The sequence below is a fragment of the Budorcas taxicolor genome, chromosome 1 (assembly GCF_023091745.1).
Source record: "Budorcas taxicolor isolate Tak-1 chromosome 1, Takin1.1, whole genome shotgun sequence".
Classification (NCBI taxonomy): domain Eukaryota; kingdom Metazoa; phylum Chordata; class Mammalia; order Artiodactyla; family Bovidae; genus Budorcas; species Budorcas taxicolor.
In genome coordinates this window covers 98812850-98835126 of record NC_068910.1, presented here as the reverse complement: position 1 = coordinate 98835126, position 22277 = coordinate 98812850, and the positions used below count along the sequence as shown (strand labels likewise).

The following is a 22277-nucleotide window of genomic DNA, read 5'->3' as shown; positions in this document are numbered from 1 at the left end:
GAAAACTATAGTAGCCATAATAAAATCAGGAATTTCCTTTAAAGAAAAAAATTGAGAATTTGTATTGATGGGGAGCTGAGAAAAATAAAGGTCTAAGACATGAAAATATTTGCCTATAGTTTTACCTACACATAAGAGGTAAATTAAAATAAATTACAATTTTCATCTTACTTGTAACCTATATAAAGTGTTACCCTAACATATAAGGAAAATTCAGGAGTATTTCAATAATGTCAGACAAAACCTCAAATCTAGTCAATTGCACAATTGCATATTATGAAGGCAAAGTCTGAGTTGGCTGCAAAAGTTATTCATGTGAGTGAATATTGAGTACAAATAAATGCAGTGTAAATACTGTGGGTTACTTCTATAAGAACCTATTCATTTTCAGAAACACAATTTCTGCTCATACAAAAAAGCTATTGAATCAGGAAACTAAATTCTGTGTTCCCAGGGACCATGGCTAAACTTTGCTATGACAGTCCATTGTCCATCACGTCTCCTGCTTAACCTCTATGATTCTCATGTGAACTCCGAACTATACTCACTTGAGCTGCCTCAGTGTTAAAGTTTTCTGGAACAACAGGGGCTAGAGTTCTTCAGCACATGCATGCTTGGCTTCTTTTCTTTATTTCTTATAACACCAGTTAGCGTAAACAGAAAAGCCAAAGCCTGGGATACAAGCCATCTGCCCTGACGCAAGTCATTTCCCCAGATTTTAGACTCGATTGTTTCTGTTCTCTTTGTTGCATGTTCTCAGAGTTACATCCTGTTTCTCATTACTTTTCTCTGTATGTGTAATATCTTCCCTCAATGTGCCTTCAAGCACTTTACATGCACCTCTATACATGCTTGTTTTACATATTATCTTGACACATATATTTACGTACCTATGTTTCTAATAAACTGTAAGCTCAATCTTTAGAAATCAGCGTGTTCTTGCTCTTAAAAATACAACTTTGCCTTGGTACAAATTTACTCTGATCCACCCCATCGGTATCACACAGTCTCATCTTAAAGTTAGGACTTCCCTGGTGGCTCAGATGGTAAAGCATCTGTCTACAAGGTGGGAGACCTGGGTTTGAGCCCTGGGTCAGGAAGATTCCCTGGAGAAGGAAATGCCTGCAAAATCCCATGGATAGAGGAGCCTAGTAGGCTACAGTATGGGGTTGCAAAGAGTCAGAGCGACTTCACTTTCATCTTAAAGTAGCCTTTCCTTTTTTGATGTGCCTAGTGAAATGCTACTCTCAACTTTCAGCCTTATTCCTACCTGCTCTGCAAAGACTTCCTTGATCAACTAAACCCCAACTGATTTCCTTTTTCTGAACACTTCTCGCGTTTTCTGAGTTTATCTAGTGTTCCTGCATTTTGTTACCAATACCCCTCTACCATAAAATTATGGGCTTCTCTGGTGGCTCAAATGGTAAAGAATCTGCCTGCAATGAGGGAGACCTGGCTCAGTCCCTGGTTTGGGAAGATCCCTTAGAGGAGGGCATGGCAACCCATTCTAGTATTCTTGCCTGGAAAATCCCATGGACAGAGGACCCTGGTGTATTGCCATAACAATATTGTTTACAGTCATGACCACACTATTGTGACCCCACCCAGAGTTATGTGCCTCTCGCTAGCTATATAGCTCTATCTTTCCTTCAGTGGAGAACATCTATCAAAATACATGAGTAATATTAAGGTAAAAATTTTAAAATTTACTTTAATTAACATAGTCACTAATACACTCAACTATTCTCTAATTAATAATAAAGTTCACAGTAAACAGAATACATACCATAGCTCTTTATGAAATTAGTGGTTGAAAACTGGGAAGCTATCACATTTACTTGGCAATTAATGCATTACTAATTTTTTGTTTTTTATTTATGAGTATAAAAGATGATAAGATAACAGAGGAAATAGGTATCAAATCTATGGTATATTTCAGTGCTTCCTTAGGGTACTTAGCTCTAGGCTTTGAATTTGACTGATAATTTATAAATAATACATCTTTTGGTGGTAATAGCAATGTTGTCAGTACATAGGAAATGGCATCAATTTTAAAGATATGGATCAGTAATTGAGCCTTACACATGGTGGATCTCTGCAAAAAATTATCCCTTCTCCTTTTACCATTCATGAAGTTATTTTTAGGAATTTTTGCTAAGAATCTTCCAGTCTAAAAAATTAAAATGCAGCCTACTGAAGAATATTACATTCCAAATGCAGTTTTTCAATGTTTTTAAAAGTGTCAGAGCTCTAAGTCATCATACTCAATTCAAAATAATAGAAAAAGGGTCCTTTTTCACATTCTAATGAAGGAATTCAAAAAATTCAACTATATTTTGTTATTGGAGCTTATTAGAGCACAACAGATCCTGTATAACCTTGTCAAAATGAAATCACTTCCAACAAGCACTGTATACAATAAACTCCTGAGTATTACAGCACCTTTTTTCCAATAATGAGCTTTTCAGGTTAAAGGTATATTCTGTTCTCTACAAATGCAGTGTACAATAATTTCTAACTTGTCAACCTGTTTTGTTTTATGGCAGTTTCTCTTTCTAAAAATGGCATTCTGGCCCATTCAGATTGGATTTTTGAAGCAAAATTAAGTCTAAAGTGTCCCAGAAGCCCAAGCTGCTTGTTTCCTCTCCAAGGACTAGTATTCAATAGGGAGAAAAACTGCTACCATTTAGTCTGGATTCCATGTGTCTACTTCCTTTCCACTTTCTGTCACTAACTCCCCTAGATGGTCCTGGGATAATCAAGAGTGAATCCAAACCAGGGTTTATTATTGGAGATACAGAATATCATTAGCGGAATACTGTTGGCCAGAACTTGACATATTAATATAAGAAGTATCTTTTTGATAGAAATTATTCACATTCTCTAATTTTAAAAATAATAAGGCATCTTAAACTTTACCAATAATTACAGTGCCATTGGAAGCAACTGTAAGAGGAAAAGTTTACTGTATTTGCTTTTTTTGCCTGTGCAGAAGACATTTATCTGTTCCCATTATGTTCAGCTACTTATAACAGCCTATTTCGATTAGAGCATAAGAATGGATAACAGCACCAAGGCTCTTACTTAAATGACTAACATCAGGTTGACAAGGCCTCAACAAGCCAGAGCTTGCCTCCTCCTCCAGAGCCATACGCTAACCTCATCTGCTTCATAAAAAGGAACCCTTTCAAAAATTAGATTTGAATGCCTCCCTTTTCACTCCTCTGATAGCTTCAACTGGCTTCACATACTGAATGAAATCCTTATATAATTAAAAAAAAAAAAAGGCTGAAAAATGAAAACTACTGCAATTTTAAACTATAGGTGGCAACATAAAGTCTTATGTAATTACAAGAAAAGTTGATGAATAATATCAGCCTGTTATTGAAAAAAAAAGTATGCTTTTTTCTCTTTAAAAATATTCTTTTACATTTCAAGCTGACAAAGGAAAGTGAAATTTAAAATGGAGGAAAAATTCCTTTGAAATGTATGATTCTACATTATTTAGCCCCACCTATTTCCATACTGGGAGTTCTTCCTAAAAGTACTTTGTTCTCAGTCTCTCAGTTGTGTCCAACTCTTTGTGGCCCCATAAACTATATAGCCCACCAGGCTTTTCTGTCCATGGGATTTTTCCAGGCAAGAATACTGGAGTGGGTTGCCATTTCCTTCTCCAGGAAAATTACTTTACCAAAAAGTAAATCAGATGATTTGATCAAATACTTTTTAAGTTCTGTAAGGATGTCAGTTTCCTTTGGGAGACTAGTAATGCCTCCCACTAGAAGAAAAAACTTAAATCAAATATAAATATACAACAAGGAGTGGTGTGATGTACTAAAAAAGTAGTGCTTGAAAAATCAAGATGTTTTCATTTTTATTTAGGTTCTGTGACAAAATAATAGAGACATTTTGCCTACAGTTTAATCCTTTTTCACTTGTGCTTCCTCATCCAAAAAACAGAGTTCAGATCTGGTCTTTTATATAAGTCATTTTGGACCAAGTTTCTTTATTAGTGATGAGTAACAGTTGATTTCCTAAAAGCAAATATATTCACTCAGGAAATTTGTAGATGTGAAAAAATTTTGTATGACTTTAGGAGATTCATTCAGTCTTTAAAGATGGTACAGACTTAAAAATGCAAGGAAGTTCAGTTCAGTACAGTCACTGAGTCATGTCCAACTCTTTGCGACCCCATGAACCACAACATGCCAAGCCTCCCTGTCCATTACCAACTCTCAGAGTCCAACCAAACCCATGTCCATGGAGTCAGTGATGCCATTCACCGATCTCATCTTCTGTCGTCTTCTCCTACTGCCCTCAATCTTTCCCACCATCAGGGTCTTCTCCAGTGAGTCAGCTCTTCACGTCAGGTGGCCAAAGTATTGGAGTTTCATCTTCAACATCAGTCCTTCCAATGAATACCCAGGACTGATCTCATTTAGGATGGACTGGTTGGAACTCCTTGCAGTCCAAGGGACTCTCAAGAGTCTTCTCCAATAACACAGTTCAAAAGCATCAATCCTTCTGTGCTCAGCTTTCTTTATAGTCCAACTCTCACATCCATACATGACCATTGGAAAAGCCATAGCCTTGACTAGATGGACCTTTGTTGATAAAGTAATGTCTCTGCTTTTTAATATGCTGGTCTAGTTTGGTCATAACTTTCCTTCCAAGGAGTAAGTGTCTTCTAATTTCATGGCTGCAATCACCATCTACAGTGATTTTGGAGCCCCCCAAAACAAAGTCTGACACTGTTTCCCCATCTATTTGCCATGCAGTGATGGGACCGTATACCATGATCTTAGTTTTCTGAATGTTGAGCTTTAAGCCAACTTTCTCACGCTCCTCTGTCACTTTCATCAAAGGTTCTTTAGTTCTTCTTCACTTTCTGCCATAAGGGTGGTATCATCTGCATATCTGAGGTTATTGATACTTCTCCAAGAAATCTTGATTCCAGCTTGTGCTTCTTCCAGCCCAGCATTTCTCATGATGTGCTCTGCATATAAGTTCGCTTCATATTGTAAATTATATCTCTCCCAACTTCAAGATAATCTTATGTGCGCTTTGAAAAAGTAATGATAACATGAATGGAATACTAAGAAATGCTAAAATAAGTGAACTTTCAGGAGACAAAAATCACTCTTCACATCAAGACTCTCCTATTTAAATATGTCATGCTTATGACTAAAATCTATCAAACTTTCTCTGCTTGGGCCTGTTTAGAAATGTTCATTTGCTCTTATGCAAAGTATTTCTGTAACTCATACTAACTTATATATATTATATAGTATATATATATATATGTATGTGTGTGTGTATATATACATATATATATACAGAGAGAGAGCTGCACCTCTGTTGGCTCAGATGGCAAAAAATCTCCCTGCAATGCAGGAGACCCAGGTTTGATTGTTGGGTCAGGAAGATCCCTTGGAGAAGGGAATGACAACCCACACCATTATTCTTGCCTGTAGAATCCCATGAACAAAGGAGACTGGCAGACTACAGTCCATGGGGTCACAAAGAGTCAGACAAAACAGCAACTAACACACACACACACACACACACACACACATTACTATATATATTTCTCATTGTGTAGAAATATTTCCAATTTTATCTTGATTCCTCTTCCTATTTAATACACAGATTCCATGAAAGAATAACTATGGGTTCTGGATTTTGAACCAAATATCCTTAAGGTGTAACTAAGTTGTGCTACTCTACTATGTTACCAACTTGTATAAGTTGAAAAAAGCTGTCATTAAATTGGAGTTTATCACACAGCATTAATTTTGGTGAATTCTAATTTTCACACATCTGTTTGTTGTCTGATCAATGCTTACAGGTAATAAAATGAATAAGATGGAAAACTCAGCAGTGGCCACAGGACAGGAAAAAGTCAGTTTTCATTCCAATCCCAAAGAAAGGCAATTCCAAAGAATGCTCAAACTACAGAAATTTCACTCATCTCACAAGCTAATCCCAGGGATGGCAGAACCTGGTGGGCTGCCGTCTATGGGGTCGCACAGAGTTGGACATGACTGAAGCGACTTAGCAGCAGCAGCAGCACACACTAGTAAAGCAATGATCAAAATTCTCCAAGCTAGGTTTCAGCAATATGTGAACCGTGAACTTCCAGATGTTCAAGCTGGTTTTAGAAAAGGCAGAGAAACCAGAGATCAAATTTTGCCAAAATCAGCTGGATCATCAAAAAAGCTAGAGAGTTCCTAAAAACATCTATTTCTGCTTTATTGACTATGCTCAAGCCTTTGATGGTATGGATCACAAGAAACTGTGAAAAATTCTGAAAGAGATGAGAATACCAGACCACCTGACCTGCCTCTTGAGAAACCTATATACAGGTCAGGAAGCAACAGTTAGAACTGGACATGGAACAACAGACCAGTTCCAAATAGAAAAGGATTACATCAGGGCTGTATATATTGTACCCCTGCTTATTCAAATTATATGCAGAATACATCATGAGAAACGCTGGGCTGGAAAAAGCACAAGCTGGAATCAAGATTGTTAGGAGAAATATCAATAACCTCAGATGTGCAGATGACACCACCCTTATGGCAGAAAGTGAAGAAGAACTAAAGAGCCTCTTGATGAAAGTTAAAGAAGAGAGTGAAAAAGTTGGCTCAAAGCTCAACATTCAGAAAACGAAGATAATGGCATCCAGTCCCATCACTTCATGGAAAATAGATGGAGAAACAGTGGAAACAGTGGCTGACTTCATTTTGGGGGCCTTCAAAATCATTGCAGATGGCAGCCATCAAATTAAAAGACGCTTACTCCTTGGAAGGAAATTTATGACCAACCTAGACAGCATATTAAGAAGCAGAGACATTACTTTGTCAACAAAGGCCCATCTAGTCAAGGCTGTGGTTTTTCCAGTAGTCATGTATGGATGTGAGAATTGGACTATAAAGAAAGGTGAGTGACAAAGAATCGATGCTTTTGAACTGTGGTGTTGGAGAAGACTCTTGAGAGTCCGTTGGACTGCAAGGAGATCCAACCAGTCCATCCTAAAGGAGCTGGGTGTTCATTGGAAGGACTGATGCTGAAGCTGAAACTCCAATACTTTGCCCACCTGATGCAAAGAGCTGACTCATTTGAAAAGACCCTGATGCTGGGAAAGATTGAGGGCAGGAGGAGAAGGGGACGACAGAAGGTAAGATGGTCGAATGGTATCACTGATTCAATGACATGAGTTTGGGTAAATTCTGTGAGTTGATGATGGACAGGGAGGCCTGGCATGCTGCAGTTCATGGGGTCACAAAGAGTTGGACACAACTAAGTGACTGAACTGAACTGAACTGAATAAAACACATTGAAATATAATATTCAATATTGCAATATAGAAGCTTATTTAAATGAAAATTAAAGGAGACTTGGGAATGTTTCAAAAATATTATTATTATAGTTACAATTTAACAAAACTAAAAAGAGCTATTTACTAAATATTTTTTGTGCAAGTATATTAATAATAGAATCTTTTTGATGTATGTAATCACAAGCTGAAATCAACATTGCCAGAAGAAATATCAACAACTTCAGATATTCAGATGACACCACTCTTATGGCAGAAAATAAAGAGGAAATAAGGAGACTCTTGATATGGGTGAAAGAAGAGAGTACAAAAACTGGCTTGAAACTCAAAATTCAAAAATCCAAGATCATGGCAACTGGTCCCATCATTTCATGGCAAATAGAAGGGGAAACAGTGGAAGCAGTGACAGAGTTTATTTTCTTGGGATTCAAAATCACTGCAGATGGTAACTGCAGCAATGAAATTGAAAGACTCTTGCTTCTTGGAAGGAAAGCTATGAAAAACCTTGACAGTTATTAAAAAGCAGAGACATCACTTTGCCAGCAAAGGTCCATCTAGTCAAAGATATGGTTTTTCCAGCAGTTATGTACAGATGTGAGAGTTGGACCATAAAGAAGGCTGAGCACTGAAGAATTGATGCTTTTGAATTGTGGTGCTGGGGAAGATTCTTGAGAGTCCCTTGGACTGCAAAGAGATCAAACCAGTCAATTCTAAAGGAAATCAACCCTGAATATTCATCGAAAGGACTGATGCTGAAACTGAAACTCCAATCCTGTGGCCACCTGATGAAAAGAGCCGACTCATTGGAAAAGATCCTCATGCTGGGAAGGATTGAAGGCGAAAGGAGGAGGTGACATCAGAGGATGAGATGGTTACATAGCATCATCAACTCCGTGGACATGAATTTGAGCAAGCTCCAGGAGACTGTGAAGGACAGGGTACCATGTTGTGCTGTAGTCCATTGGGTCACAAATAGTCAGATATGACTTAGCAACTGAACAATAACAAGTAAATCAGGGACTGATAAGCTACAATAAGGTTTGGGTTTTATACTAAGTGTATGAAATGCTTTTGGAAAAATGTAAATAGGGTAAGACTGAAGACTATGAATATAAAATATTTATATATTTCATCCATGTGGGAACTAGATTGGTGCAGGGGAAGCAAGGAACCCATTAGCAATGTTACAATAGCCTAGGCGAGAGAGGATGGTGGAAAGAAGGAGACATACTCGGAAGATGGTCATGAAATAGTGTCAGCAGGATATGCTGTTGAATTGGAAAGAGAGGCAGAGAAAATTAGAGAATAATTCTTAGATTCTGGAATAAGTACATGATCTGTTGTTACAATATTTGTAAAAACTACATTTTTGTAAGAAGCTACAAAGCAGGTTTTATGTAATACCTTCCTCTAGTTTAAAATGCCATTGCTTCTAAAAAGGAATGCCAAAAATGTCCCCCATGGGCCATTGAATACTGCTTGAATTTGCTAATGAATGAATGCATAGATGCTCAAGAAGAAGAGTTCTATACATTTTATAAAGCTATAATCTAGGCTTTTTTGCACATAAAAAATCTAGAAAGCCTAAATGCCACAGGTATAATACTTCTGTTCAGCTTACCTTACTGCAATTGATGGAAAAAATCATATATAAAGAGTGCAAGAGAAAATATTTTAAATGTTGCATTTGTTGGGTGGTGAAGTCTTTCATCCCTTCAGACAGGAATGAGGGTTTTCCTCAGAGTTTAATCAGTGACCCATCTAGGTACCACAGACACACTTACTGATACTGCAGAGTGGTATCTCTGAATGAATTTTTGTCTTGAAAAGTGAAACTTTGTTCACTTTATGTTCATCTTAAAGAGATGGAATTGAGCCTCAGCTCCATGTTGAGTATGCTTGCACAAATCCACCTTTCAAAAAGCTTTATAATGAAAGCAGTGCCCTTGATTCCACTATTTGATCCGTTCCACTTCTCTCTGTAGAGTTCAACAGCATATTCATCCAGTCAGAGGTACGCCTTTCCCACAGGCATCACAGTTCTCCCTGCTTATTCATGTCCGGAGATGCTATGCTTTATCTCAGCGATTAAAGAAGGTACTGTTTTAAGAGTCATCCGACTAGTTTACTGTCTGGAAACTCTCAACTGAAGATGAGAGCAGCAACCATGGGGCTCTTCCATTAGTGCACTGTTTGTTGTTCCATATGGATGTCTTTTTCTACCCTTTGCTTCCTACACTGTATATTTTTCCATCTATACTTCTAAAGAAAACTTCTCCAAAGGAAAATGCTCATTATGAGCACACAGAATTAATTTACCAACTGGCAGGTCTGTTTCTATATGAGGAAACAGATTTTAGCTGAATCCCTTTTGAATGTTTGCTAGGCTGTACATCTGTCCATAATCCAGTCTTCTCTTTCCTGCTCCCTACCCATTCATCTGAGCTCAAACATTCACTCTCTTACTTTCATTCAGATCTGTATCACCCTTCCTAACAGCACAGTTAAGTTAAAAAAAAAATCGTGCAGATTCTCAATGTTTCTAAATGTTTATTGCTGGATAATTATATCAGTAAATGTAGGTGTGACTGCCGAATTTTTAGTCTAGCTACATATTTACTATGAAGAACTGAGGTGCATTTTAATTTTAATTGATGAGAGTTATTAACTCTCAAAACATTGATAATCATAGCAGGAATATGTGAAGCATAAGACTAGTAAAGTATGTACACTTGCTCTGTTCTAAGCAAAGCTAAGTCACTTCAGTGGTGTTTGACTCTGTGTGACCCCATAGACAGCAGCCCACCAGGCTCCCCCATCCCTGGGATTCTCCAGGCAAAAACACTAGAGTGGGTTGCCATTTCCTTCTCTAATGCATGGAATTGAAAAGTGAAAGTGAAGTCGCTCAGTCGTGTCTGACCCTCAGCGACCCCATGGACTGCAGCCCACCAGGCTCCTCCATCCATGGGATTTTCCAGGCAGGAGTATGGAGTGGGGTGCCACTGACTTCTCAGAATAAGACAAATTTAAAGACAAATTTAAAAACAAATTTAAGATATTACTTTATAGTAGTCCTAATCTGTTTCATAATTAGTACTGCATGCATCTATATATGTATTATTTATTTTGCTAACTTTAAAATCACATACTAATAACAATAGAGCAATTGAATATATACTTTGCACATTTTTTAAATATTTGAAGGAGATAACAAATGGCCTGGAAATGTTTGTTAAAGTGAAAGAAAGGCTACACTCCATGACTCAATTTGTCTCTCTCCCATGATAAGCAAATTGACTAAAAGGAAGAATTAGTACCTAAAATGGGAAGTGAACTTGCATTTACCTATAGTCTCTGAAAGAAACAGAATCTAAATAAACAACATAGCTTCAAAGTTTGTCTTGATGCAAAAATCTGCAAAATCTTGGTGTAACTTTCTGTCTCTCTGCATTTCTGACATTTATTATTAACAATAAAAGCAGAGTGAAATGAAAATAGCATTGATTTTTTTAAGTTGTAAAGGCATATTTAATAGCTTGATGCCTTTCACTAAACCAAAACACACAGATATTTCTAGCAGTAATATTCTCTCTTACTATAAAAATTAAAAACTTGAAACATTTTGTTATAATTGTTCTTACTAGCTAATGATAAAATGTGATGGATCTTATTCTACATATGTGTTATTCTGAGGTAAATTATCCTGGAAACAAACAAAAATCAATATCACATTTTTCACCCGTATTTATTTCAATAGATACATGAACAAGTATGTAAAACAAATTGTAACTGTCGAGTGATGTTTTAGGGATACAAAGCCAGCAACTGTCAGTAAACTGGTTGAGATTACATAAAAAAGCTTTTTACACTATTTCAGTTTCTACTATGATAATAACACTAGTTATGGAGAGTTTTACTTGTCATAAAGATGAAATTTGCTAGAAAAAGCAAAATACGTATATAGAGAGAAAACTAAAAATGTGGGAAAGTGCAAGGTGAGCAAGTTTACTCAAAATAAGAATAGCAAGAGTTAAGATAATGAAGAAGCAATGAATTGTTATAAAAGTTTATTTACATAAGTTGATAAACAATGAAGTGATGGAACAAAAACAGTGGCAAAATAGTTTTAAATTTCATATAAAAGTGACTATGGTAATGTGAAAAGTAAATTCAAAAGACAGATGGGGAATATCATGAAAAACTTTCTGGAATAGTGCATCTCAACTCTGCCATGACTATATGAGACAGCATTGAGCTGGGTCACAGGTGGAGTGGGTTCTCCGCTGAAACTCAAACTGGAATCCCTGTTACTCCCCTCTACAGTGTGGACCTGCCATAGTTAGTGCAGCTACTGGCAGAAGAAGAAATAAGTTACTCATGTTGTTGTTGTTGTTGTTGTTTTCTACTTATATTACTGTATTTCTTCTCGAATTCTGGGAAGGGTTTTGAGGCTAGAGATGATAATAAAAGAGTTCCAACAACTCTGTCCATCTTTCATTTGTATTCTAAGATGTTGGTTATGCATTTCTCTAGCATGAATGTGAAGGGAGGTCAAAGGCACTGGAATAATTAAGGAGGAAGTAGTTTAGGACTTGGAAGGACGTGGCAATTTGTGTTTTTCACTCTTCAGAGATATTCTTTCAAAGTGTTCCAGGTACTGCATATTTCTGACACTTCCAAAAGAATATTTTTAAATCAGTGGATGACAAATAAATATAAGAATTTAAATTGCTTCCAAGCATAAAATAAGACTGGTATCAGACCAATTGCAATTATTGACAGCTGTTCTTTATGTGATGAATAGGTATCTTCTATGATCTCTGTATCTATACAAAAAGATGCAGGTCTGGGTAGTCTCTCTTTGAAGAAAGAATATTTTATCTATACTTTCTGAATTCAATGTTGCATCAGAGGAACAAGAATAATTATAACTTCCACTCTGCTCTCTCTATATTACTAATTTGCTGTAGTGTTTATGTTTTTATGATCTCCTCTATTGCTTACTTAATAAGAATATAGAATTTCCTCATTCTTTAATAGATAATTTAATTTATGCTCTGGGTACCACTCAGGGAAGAAAATGGATGATAAACTGTATACAACTCTTGGGTAAATTTTATACCAGAGGATTGGATTGAGATTGCCTTTGGTATCATAAGACTACTCAGTCAGTCAGTCAGTTCAGTTGCTCAATTGTGTCCAACTCCTTGCAACCCCATGGACAGCAGCATGCCAGGCTCCCCTGTCCATCAGCAACTTCTGGAGCTAACTCAAACTCATGTCCATTGAGTTGGTGATGCCATCCAATCATCTCATTCTCTGTCATCCCCTTCTCCTCCTGCCTTCAATCTTTCCCAACATCAGGGTCTTTTCCAGTGAGTCAGTTCTTAGCATCAAGTGGCCAAAGGATTGGAGTTTCAGCTTCAGCATCAGTCCTTCCAATGAATATTCAGGACTGATTTCCTTTAGGATAGACTGGTTGGATCTCCTTGCAGTCCAAGGGACTCTCAAGAGTCTTCTCCAACACCACAGTTCAAAAGCATCAATTCTTCAGTGCTCAGCTTTCTTTATAGTCCAACTCTCATATACATACATGACTACTGGAAAAACCATAGCTTTGACTAGATGGACATTTATCAGTAAAGTAATGTCTCTGCTTTTTAATAAGCTATTTAGGTTGATCATAGCTTTTCTTCCAAGGAACAAATGTCTTTTAATTTCATGGCTGCAGTAACCATCTGCAGGGATTTTGGAGCCCCCAAAAAATAAAGTTGGTCATTGTTTCCATGGTTTCTCCATCTATTTGCCATGAAGTGATGGGACCAGTTTTCTGAATGCTGAGTTTTAAGCCACACTCCTCTTTCACTTTCCTCTTTCATTTTCATCAAGAGGTTCTTCAGTTCCTTTCACTTTTTGCCATAAGGGTGGTATCTGAGTATCTGAGGTTACTGATACTTCTCCTGGCAATCTTTATTCCAGTCTGGGCTTCAATCACTCTGGTATTTCTCATGATGTACTCTGCATATAAGTTAAATAAACAGAGTGACAATATATAGCCTTGAGGTATTCCTTTCCCAATTTGGAAGCAGTATGTTGTTCCATGTTCGCTTCTAACTGTTGCTTTTTGACCTGCATACAGATTTCTCAGGAGGCAGGTAAGGTGGTCTGGTATTCCCATCTCTTGAAGAATTTTCCACACACAGTTTGTTGTGATCTACACACTCAAAGGCTTTGGCGTAATCAACAAAGCAGAAGTAGATGTTTTTCTGTAATTGTCTTGCTTTTTGGGATACAGTGGATGTTGGCAATTTGATGTCTGGTTCCACTAGCAATATTATAATAGTAAAACTCTGATTTATTATATATGTAACTGACACTGGTAGACACTTCTATTTATGTTGTATGCCATTTGTTTATGAATAATCCAGGAGTAGTGTTACTTTTTTTTTTTTTATTAATTCCAGACACTGGGGCCATGTTGTCACAAACCCTGACATTTACACTATTGTATATTCATCCTCCTAGAGCTCTTTGATTTTTGTACTATATTTACTTGAATGCTTATGTTCCATGTTTAAAGTCCTTGAGTGCTATTCACTTTTGCTCCTATAGTGCATTTGCTTTCAGTGGATAAATGTTAAATATTTATTTGGTTAATGAAGGAATATTTCTGTGGATCTGAGTTCTTCAAGTAGCAAGAACAGCAATAGAACAACATACCATTAATATGGGACCATTAATATGGGAGTAATTAACCATTCAAAAGAAATAAATAGCATGATAACAAAACAATATGAGACTAAGTTCAATATTTTTACATAGCAGCAGAAAACACAAAACTATTGTGTTCACAGGAATTAATAGTATAACAATGGCTAGCAATTTAACAGATTAATGTTTCCACTGCTGAGCTTGTTAATGAAAAATGCTATTTTTTTTTCCTAATGGGATCTCTACAGTACAAATGTTTCAAAAGCGCAATGTTTTATCTTACAGGTATTTATATACTGAATTTTGTTAGGCCTTTCACTGAGAATGAGATTCAGACTGGTAGTTTCAAATTACTGTCTGTAGTTCTAATGCTTTAATTTCCAAAGGGGTCATTATAAGGAGTGAGGGGGGTGGGGACCCTCCAGTGTTGATGACACAAAATAGTGCTGTTAACGATTAAATGTGAAAACATTTCAATAATCCTCTTGCACTGACACCCAAAGAATAAAATCTATTAGGATGGCATCTAGATAGCAGATGATTTCACAGCAAAGTGCTCCGACCTTCCTCAAGTTAAGAATCAATAGAACTTAGGTAACTGTGGTAGAGTCAAAGATGGTCTCAGCTCATGAAAGGCCCTTCTGTGCTAGAGCTATATTAAATTATCATAGCTGATGCAAAATCAAACTTGGTGTAAAAGATAAAAGGGTAAAGTTCTCACAAACGATCACTTATCACTCCATTCCGAAATGCATACAGCATTCATTATAGATCGAAATGTCACTCAAATTTCATCATTTAGTCGGGTTTTGAAACAGCCAAACCATTAATAGAAGAGAGTAGCTTTTTATATTTATACAACCAGTGACTAATGAGGCATTATACCCTGTGTGCAAAGGAGAGAAAAAAAACTAAACTTTATTTTGTAATGAACCCAATTGGAGCCCTTTTAAAACACAGTGTAATGTGGTTTCACTGTTTCATCGAGCCTCTCATTACTTGTGTCAATAATCCTAGGTAAACCAGTGTTGAACTTCACAGCATTTATCTAGCAGCATGAATAGCACTAATCTATGGGGTGCTTTTCATGAACTGTAGTTCAAAAAGCAAAGCCAAAAATGACTTCTTACAAACTGCTTAGAGAAATATTTATTAGAAATATGTCAACTGCCAACTACCTAAAGGTAGCTTGGCTCTTTAGGAAATCATACTGTTGGCTAGCTTGCAAACACTGAGAAAACATGAATTTTTCCCCATTTTAATTACTTAAAAAAAGAATGACATTTTTTTATCAAAGTATATTATTTCTTCTGTCACTTCCCTTCTAATTGTCTATATTTTATGTCATATTGTTTTTGACAATGTGTCACATTTCGACAATGTGACATACTATGCAACATGCCCCAAGTTTCCCAAAAATTGTTAAGTGAATCAAGCACTTAAAGTTGAGGGTGAATCAGACTTCACTTCCATGACTGTAGTATCTAAACCTCCAGGTCAGCATGAACTGTAAGTGACTCCTGGATCCTGCTCTAAGGATCTAACTTCTTGACACACCCAGGGTTGTTACATTCTCTCTGGCAGTGAGCCTGGCAGGGCTTGTCTACAGGCGGTTACCACATTTAATTCCAATTTATCAGTCTAACTTGATCAGGCTGAACTTTCCCCAAAACTGAAATTTGCACAATTCATGAGATACCATAAATTACTCTCTCAGCTCTACTGTTTTCAAGATGTTTATATGTGGAAAGTCTATTCAGCACAAGCCGTTGTTTACCTTCAAGAGCAAATTGTTGCTAAGAACTGAGAAATGGTAGACACTAAAGCAATTTGAAAATAAGAAAGTTTTGTAAATTGATTTAATATATTATTGAGGCCTGTATCATAACAACATAAGTATCTTTGGAAAAACAAATGGGGTTATTTTTCCCCTAAAATTAAATCATCTTACAAAGAATTGGAACTTATCCCCCAAATTCCTCTTTTTGGAAAGTTATAGAATTAATCCATGTTTCTTACAGTTATTTTATACTTATATTCATGAGTAACATTTTAAATAACTGTACTCTGTAACTTCTAAGATCCACTAGATTTATTACAGCTTTGTATAGATTTTACACAATACTCATTCAAATACTGTAATATTATGTAGAACATATTAGTCTTAGAAAATGTTTTCTTGGTGAAATATATGAGAAAAATCTTACATTCTATAATGCTTTTTTTTCTACTTGAGATTCACATTATACCCTGTAAATAAACTCTGAGAAGTCTTGAAAAAAAAAAAAACGACTAACTTCATTTATTGTGATATTTATCAATTTCATAAAAGTTCATCTTCATAACAATATGTTAAAGCTACTTCATGAGCAATTTGTCCTGACTTTTGGAGTTTACAGAAAATGGAAATTCTCTCTAATCTTGGGAATTGGCATGTCTTTTTGCCATTTTGCTCTATATACTCAAAATATGAGACTAATGAGAGGAGAAAAAAATGTTTGTGGGCGTTTTAATTATTACACGTAAGAAATTAGTGCAGTTATCATTAGTATTGTATAGCTCTGTCTTTGCTGCATCTCGATGACATACTATCATTCTTTCTAAAACTACTAATAGTGATTATAAAATATACTTTTATGATAATTCTACCAAAATTAACTTAAGGAAAGTTTTCATGATTCTGATTTATTATTAAAAGCATTTATTTGTAAAGCATAAAGAAAACCATTAATATGACTTACTAGTCACCATCAAATAATATAGAGTATATTTGCAATTAAAAATCATTTACAAAACAGCTTTTTATTTCCTAATATATGCTTTAATTTTATGTTATTATTTAATTTTAAACATGTTAATTGTGAATTTTGGAGATATTTACACTCATGAGAAGTTCTTCTGAAAGAAAAAGAAAACCTGTTTAAATTTGTTTATTATTCTAAAGATTTTGATAAATTTTAGCAGTTTTTCAGGTCATTCATTCTTACATGTATAATAATGTCAAAAAGGTACTCACCATGTACAATGAGAACATACTCTGCACTGCTTTGGCCAATAGTATTTGTAGCTTCACATCGGTATGTACCATTATCCGTTTTGTTGAGGAAAAGAATGTTTAGCTCCCTACCACTCACAACCATTCGGTCAGGATCTGGTAATTCTCCACCATCCTTTGTCCACAAAACAGGTTCTGGCCTATTGGATTTAAACATACATATAGATTTTAAAAAAAAAAGAAAGAAATATATACACGAAATGTTACATATTGTGTGACTCAAATAAATCAAACAGTTTATATTTAACACCCATTTTGTGGATAGCCATGGGCTTGCTAATTTCTGTTCTGTGCTGTACTTAGTCACTCAGTCGTGTTGACTCTTTGTGACCCCATGGACTTTGGCACACCAGGCTCCTCTGTGCATGGGGATTTTCCAGGTAAGAACACTGGAGTGGGTTGCCATGCTCTTCTCCAGGGGATCTTCGCAATCCAGGGATAGAACCCAGGTGTCCCACATTGCAGGCAGATTCTTTACCATCTGAGCCACCAGGGAAGCCCTGCTAACTTCTATAAGATGCCAAAAGAACCATAATACACTCACTCAGAAGATTTGGAGATATAACAATTATAATTTAATTCTTTTCTCCTTAACGAAGGAGACATGTATTAAGGAACTAATTAGTAGAGTCATTAGAGTAGTCACCAATAGACAACAGGTCCTGGGACCAGATTCTGTGGCTAAATGATTCATACCTACTGGCTTCTGGAAGACTGTCTTTGGGCTATTGGAGCAGCCTTTCACAGAAATACCTGGAATTATACCTTTGCATTTGGGGCCACCATAATGGCACAGCTTTGCCTGAAACCACCTAAAACTTCTCCCTCTCACCTTTCTAGGGATGTTTTCTCATCTAGATGTTTTCTCATCTCCCTAGAGGCTTTTTTTCCTGAAAGTTCTCTTTTTATTTCCCTTAGTTTTATTGAGATATAATTGACACATAACATTAAACTAATTTAAAGTGCACAGAATAATGATTTGATATATATATATATGTTGAAATGTGATTGCCACAATAAATTTACTTAATACCCATCACCTCACATGGTTATATTTTTTTTTCTTTTGATGAGAACTTTTAAGATCTACTCTCTTAATACCTTTTATGATCAAATATTATTAATTATGATCAGCATGCTATACATTATATCCTCAGAACTTATCTTATAATTGGAATTTTGTACCTTTAAACCATCTTCACCCATTTCCCCTACCCCTACCCCTGCCTCCAGCCACTTTTATTCAACATTGTACTGGGATTCCTAGCCATAGCACTTAAGCAGGAAAACAATCAAGTTGAAAATGAAGAAGTAAAATGAAGAAGTAAAATTGTCTTCATTTGAAGATGACATGAGAACATATATTAGAGAAGGAAACGTAACCCACTCCAGTATTCTTGCCTGGAGAATCTCATGCACAGAGGAGTCTGGTGGGCTATAATGGGGTCACAAAGACTTAGACATGACTTAGCAACTAAACACAGGAAACTCTAATAATTCCACTGAAAGAACTGCTAAAACTAATAAATGAATTTAAAGTTACAAATACAAAATTAATATACAAAAATCAATTAAATTTATAAACGCTATCAATGAAACATTGGAAACAGAAATTAAGAAAACAACCTATTTTACAATTGCATCAAAAAGAATAAAATACTTACCAAGAAAACCTGACCAAGAAAGTGAAAGATCTGTGCACTGAAAACTATAAGATATTAATGAAAGAAACTGAAGAGGACAAATAAATAGAAAAATAATCTGTGTTCATAGATTGAAAGAATTAATATTAAAAGTCCACAGTACCCTAAGCAATCTGCAAATTTAATGTAATCTTTACCAAAGTTCTAATGGCAACTTTTCATATAAAAATGACAATCCTAAAATATGTACAGAAAAACAAAAAGCCCCAAATAGGCAAGTAATCTTGAGAAAGGGGAAAAAAGCTAGAGGTTTCACACTTCCTGATTTCAAATGATATTTCAAAGATATAGTAATTAAAACAGTATGATATTGGCAAAAATACAGACCCATAGATCAATGGAATAGAAAATTCAAAAATAAACTCACACATATATGGTCATTTAATTTTTTACAAAGGAAGCAGGAATATACTATGCAAAAAGGGCAGTCTCTTCAGTAAATGGGCTGGAAAAACTGAATAGCCACATGCAAAAAGTAAAACTGGGCCTCTGTTTTACATCATAAAAGTCAACTCAAAATGTGTTAAACACTTGAATGTAAAACTGGAAACCTAAAACAGGAAAGAAGCTCCTTGACATTGATCTTGGTGATGATTTTTCTTGGATTTAACACTAAAAGCAAGGGCAACAAAAATTAAAAAATAAACATATAGGAACACTTTAAATTAACACCCGCGGTGGAGTCATGTCAATGTATGGCAAAACCAATATAGTATTGTAAAGTAAAATAAAGTAAAAATAAAAATTAATTAAAAACAAAAAAAAATCTTCAGCATAGCAAAAGAAACCACTTAAAAAATGAAAAGCAAACTATGGAAAGAAGGAAGTTATTTGCAACTATTATGTGTAGGTTAATAGGATAAAGAGTAAATATTCAAAATAAAGAAATAACTTACATAAGTCAATAACAAAAAATGACCTCATTAAAAATAGAGAATCGGGAGATATTTTTCCAAAGAAAGCATACAAATGGACAACAGGTACATGAAGAAATGTGAATCATCATTAATAACCAGGGAAATGCAAATCAAAGCCTGAAGGAGATAACACTTACATCTACTAGAATGGCTATCTTCATAAAGACAGTAAATAATAACAGTTGAGGAGGTTATGGGAAAAGGAAACCCTCCTAAATCATTAGTGGGAATATAAATTGATGCAGCCACTATAACAATTAGTAAGGGGGTTCCTCAGGGGCTTCCCTGGTGGTTCATTGGTAAAGAATCTGCCTGTCAATGCAGGAGATGTGGGTTCAGTCCCTGGTCAGAAAGATCTCCTGGGGAGGGAGTGGCAAACCACTCCAGTATTCTTGCCTGGGAAATCCCGGGTGCAGAGGAGCCTGGTGGGCTCTAGTTTATGGGATTGCAAAAGAAGATGGACAACACTTAGTGACTAAGCAACAACACAGGAGATTCATCAAAAAATTAAAGATAGAACTACCATATGATCCACTGATTCTATTTGTTGGTATATATCCAAAGAAAAGAAATCACTATTTTAAAGAGGTATCTGTACTTATATTCATTTTAGCACTATTCACAATAGCCAAGTCATAGACCCAACCAAACTATCCATTGACGAATGAATAAAGAAATTACAGGGGACAGGGAGGCCCCTAAGTGCAAAATAAAAGATACTTGAGTAGTTACAAAAAGAAAGAAAATAAATTACAAGTAATGGAATATTATTCAGTCATTCATAAAGAAATAAATTCCGACCCTTGTAACAATATGGATGAAACTTAAGGGCATTATGCTAAGTGAAAAAGCCAGAGAGAGAAAGACAGCTACTATATGACTTCATTTATGTGTGGAATCTAAAAAACCTGAGCTCATAGAAATGGACAGTTTTCCTTTAATCAAATACTTGCAAAGAATTCTCAAAACCTGCTTTTGGGAAGAAAGGATAAATGAATCATGAATCTCTGTCTTCAAAGATTTCATTCTTACATAATTACTAATCATAGAAATAATTATTAGTATCTATCACTATGTTTGATAATGGTAGTTATCCTAATTACTTTACGTAGTTTCTATAATCCTCATAAGAACAAAGTTTTTAAAAAATGTAATGCAGATATTAATATAGAACATTAGAGATGCACTCAGACCCTGGTCTGACTGCACAATCAATGCTTTGTCCACTATCCCTTGTATTCTAACATGATGAATATTTTCCTAGTTTTTCTATGTTAACATTTTCAACTTTAAACATGATTTTATGTTACCATTGGAAGTTATTTTCAAAAAAGCTTTAATTATTTATTTTGGTGAAAAACTGAACTTCTTTTTTGTTGCTGTGAATACATTTATTAATAGAACATAGGTCTTGATAGTGGTGCCTATGACCCTGGCAGCTTTTCTAAGATGAAGAATATTTTTTCATTCTGCAAACTTTCACAAAAAAGACAAAAGTTGTAAAACAATTAATAATAAATACTGTAAATTGTATCAAAATAAGCAGATCAGCAATGTGATGGAAAATCACTTACTCTTTTAGTAAAAACTTCTCCAAAAAGTTAGAATAATACACTAATTTATGTCATCATCCAGTTATATAGACAACTTATTCTGATAGCATCTTTAATAAAAGTCAAACCTTAATACTTCTCAACTTTCTTCATATATCCCACATTTTATTGTTGCTGTTTTAATTTACTAATTCTTATTTTAAAACTGATAAATGGGATAATCTTGAAACATTCTCATCCTTAACATTTTATGAAGAAAAAAGCTGGCACAATAAAATTATGACTTACTGCATATAACAAATAATTAAAACTGTGTCCTTTCTACAAAGCCACATAAGACCAACATTAAAATAATGGTTACATTAAGGATAATTTGAATTTTAGAAAATTAATCTTTAAAATACTGCTCAACAGAAATATTTTATATTAAGAGGCAATGTTTTCTTAATGTATAAGTTAGGATTTTTAAACACGCTGATAATTGTACACACATACCTATGCATTTCCATAAATAAATTATACTCCCCAAATCCAAACTGTCATAATTTTTTCTCTGTTAATGTTTGTAAGCTTGAAGTCACATCTAAAACATATCGGTCTATAAATATGTAATTAAATTTAGATATATATTTTAAATTTGTGTATAAAATAAAGATCTAGAAAAATTATTCATTGTTGCAATTTAAAATTTTTCTTCTAAAAAAGATAATTCTCCCTTTTAGGAAATAATGAACAAACACCTGGACAAATAGTTCCAGGAGATTCTAGCAGTATAAGGCACTGCTGACACCGAACATTACAGGATTCTCTATCATACACTGTATCATAAATCTTCAAGGTGGCAAAAGAAAGTTAATACCATAAAATGAAATTTTAACAAAATGGACGTTAGAGTTTATGCATCAATTAAAAATAGCCTACACATATTTGAATTAGTACTTAAAATGGTCAAGCTACTTAATCTCACCATAAAAATATTGAGTGATTTAGCAAGTCTTG

The 22277-nt window shown here is 35.2% G+C and overlaps 1 protein-coding gene across 1 annotated transcript in view; it reads right to left on the bottom strand.

Moving 5' to 3' along the window:
- Window positions 1-22277, bottom strand: part of CADM2 (cell adhesion molecule 2) — a 391593-nt gene that overhangs the window by 92042 nt on the left and 277274 nt on the right. The window contains exon 7 of the mRNA XM_052638191.1: window positions 17067-17245. Coding sequence (XP_052494151.1) covers window positions 17067-17245 — 179 coding nt within the window. The remainder of the gene's footprint in view (window positions 1-17066; window positions 17246-22277) is intronic.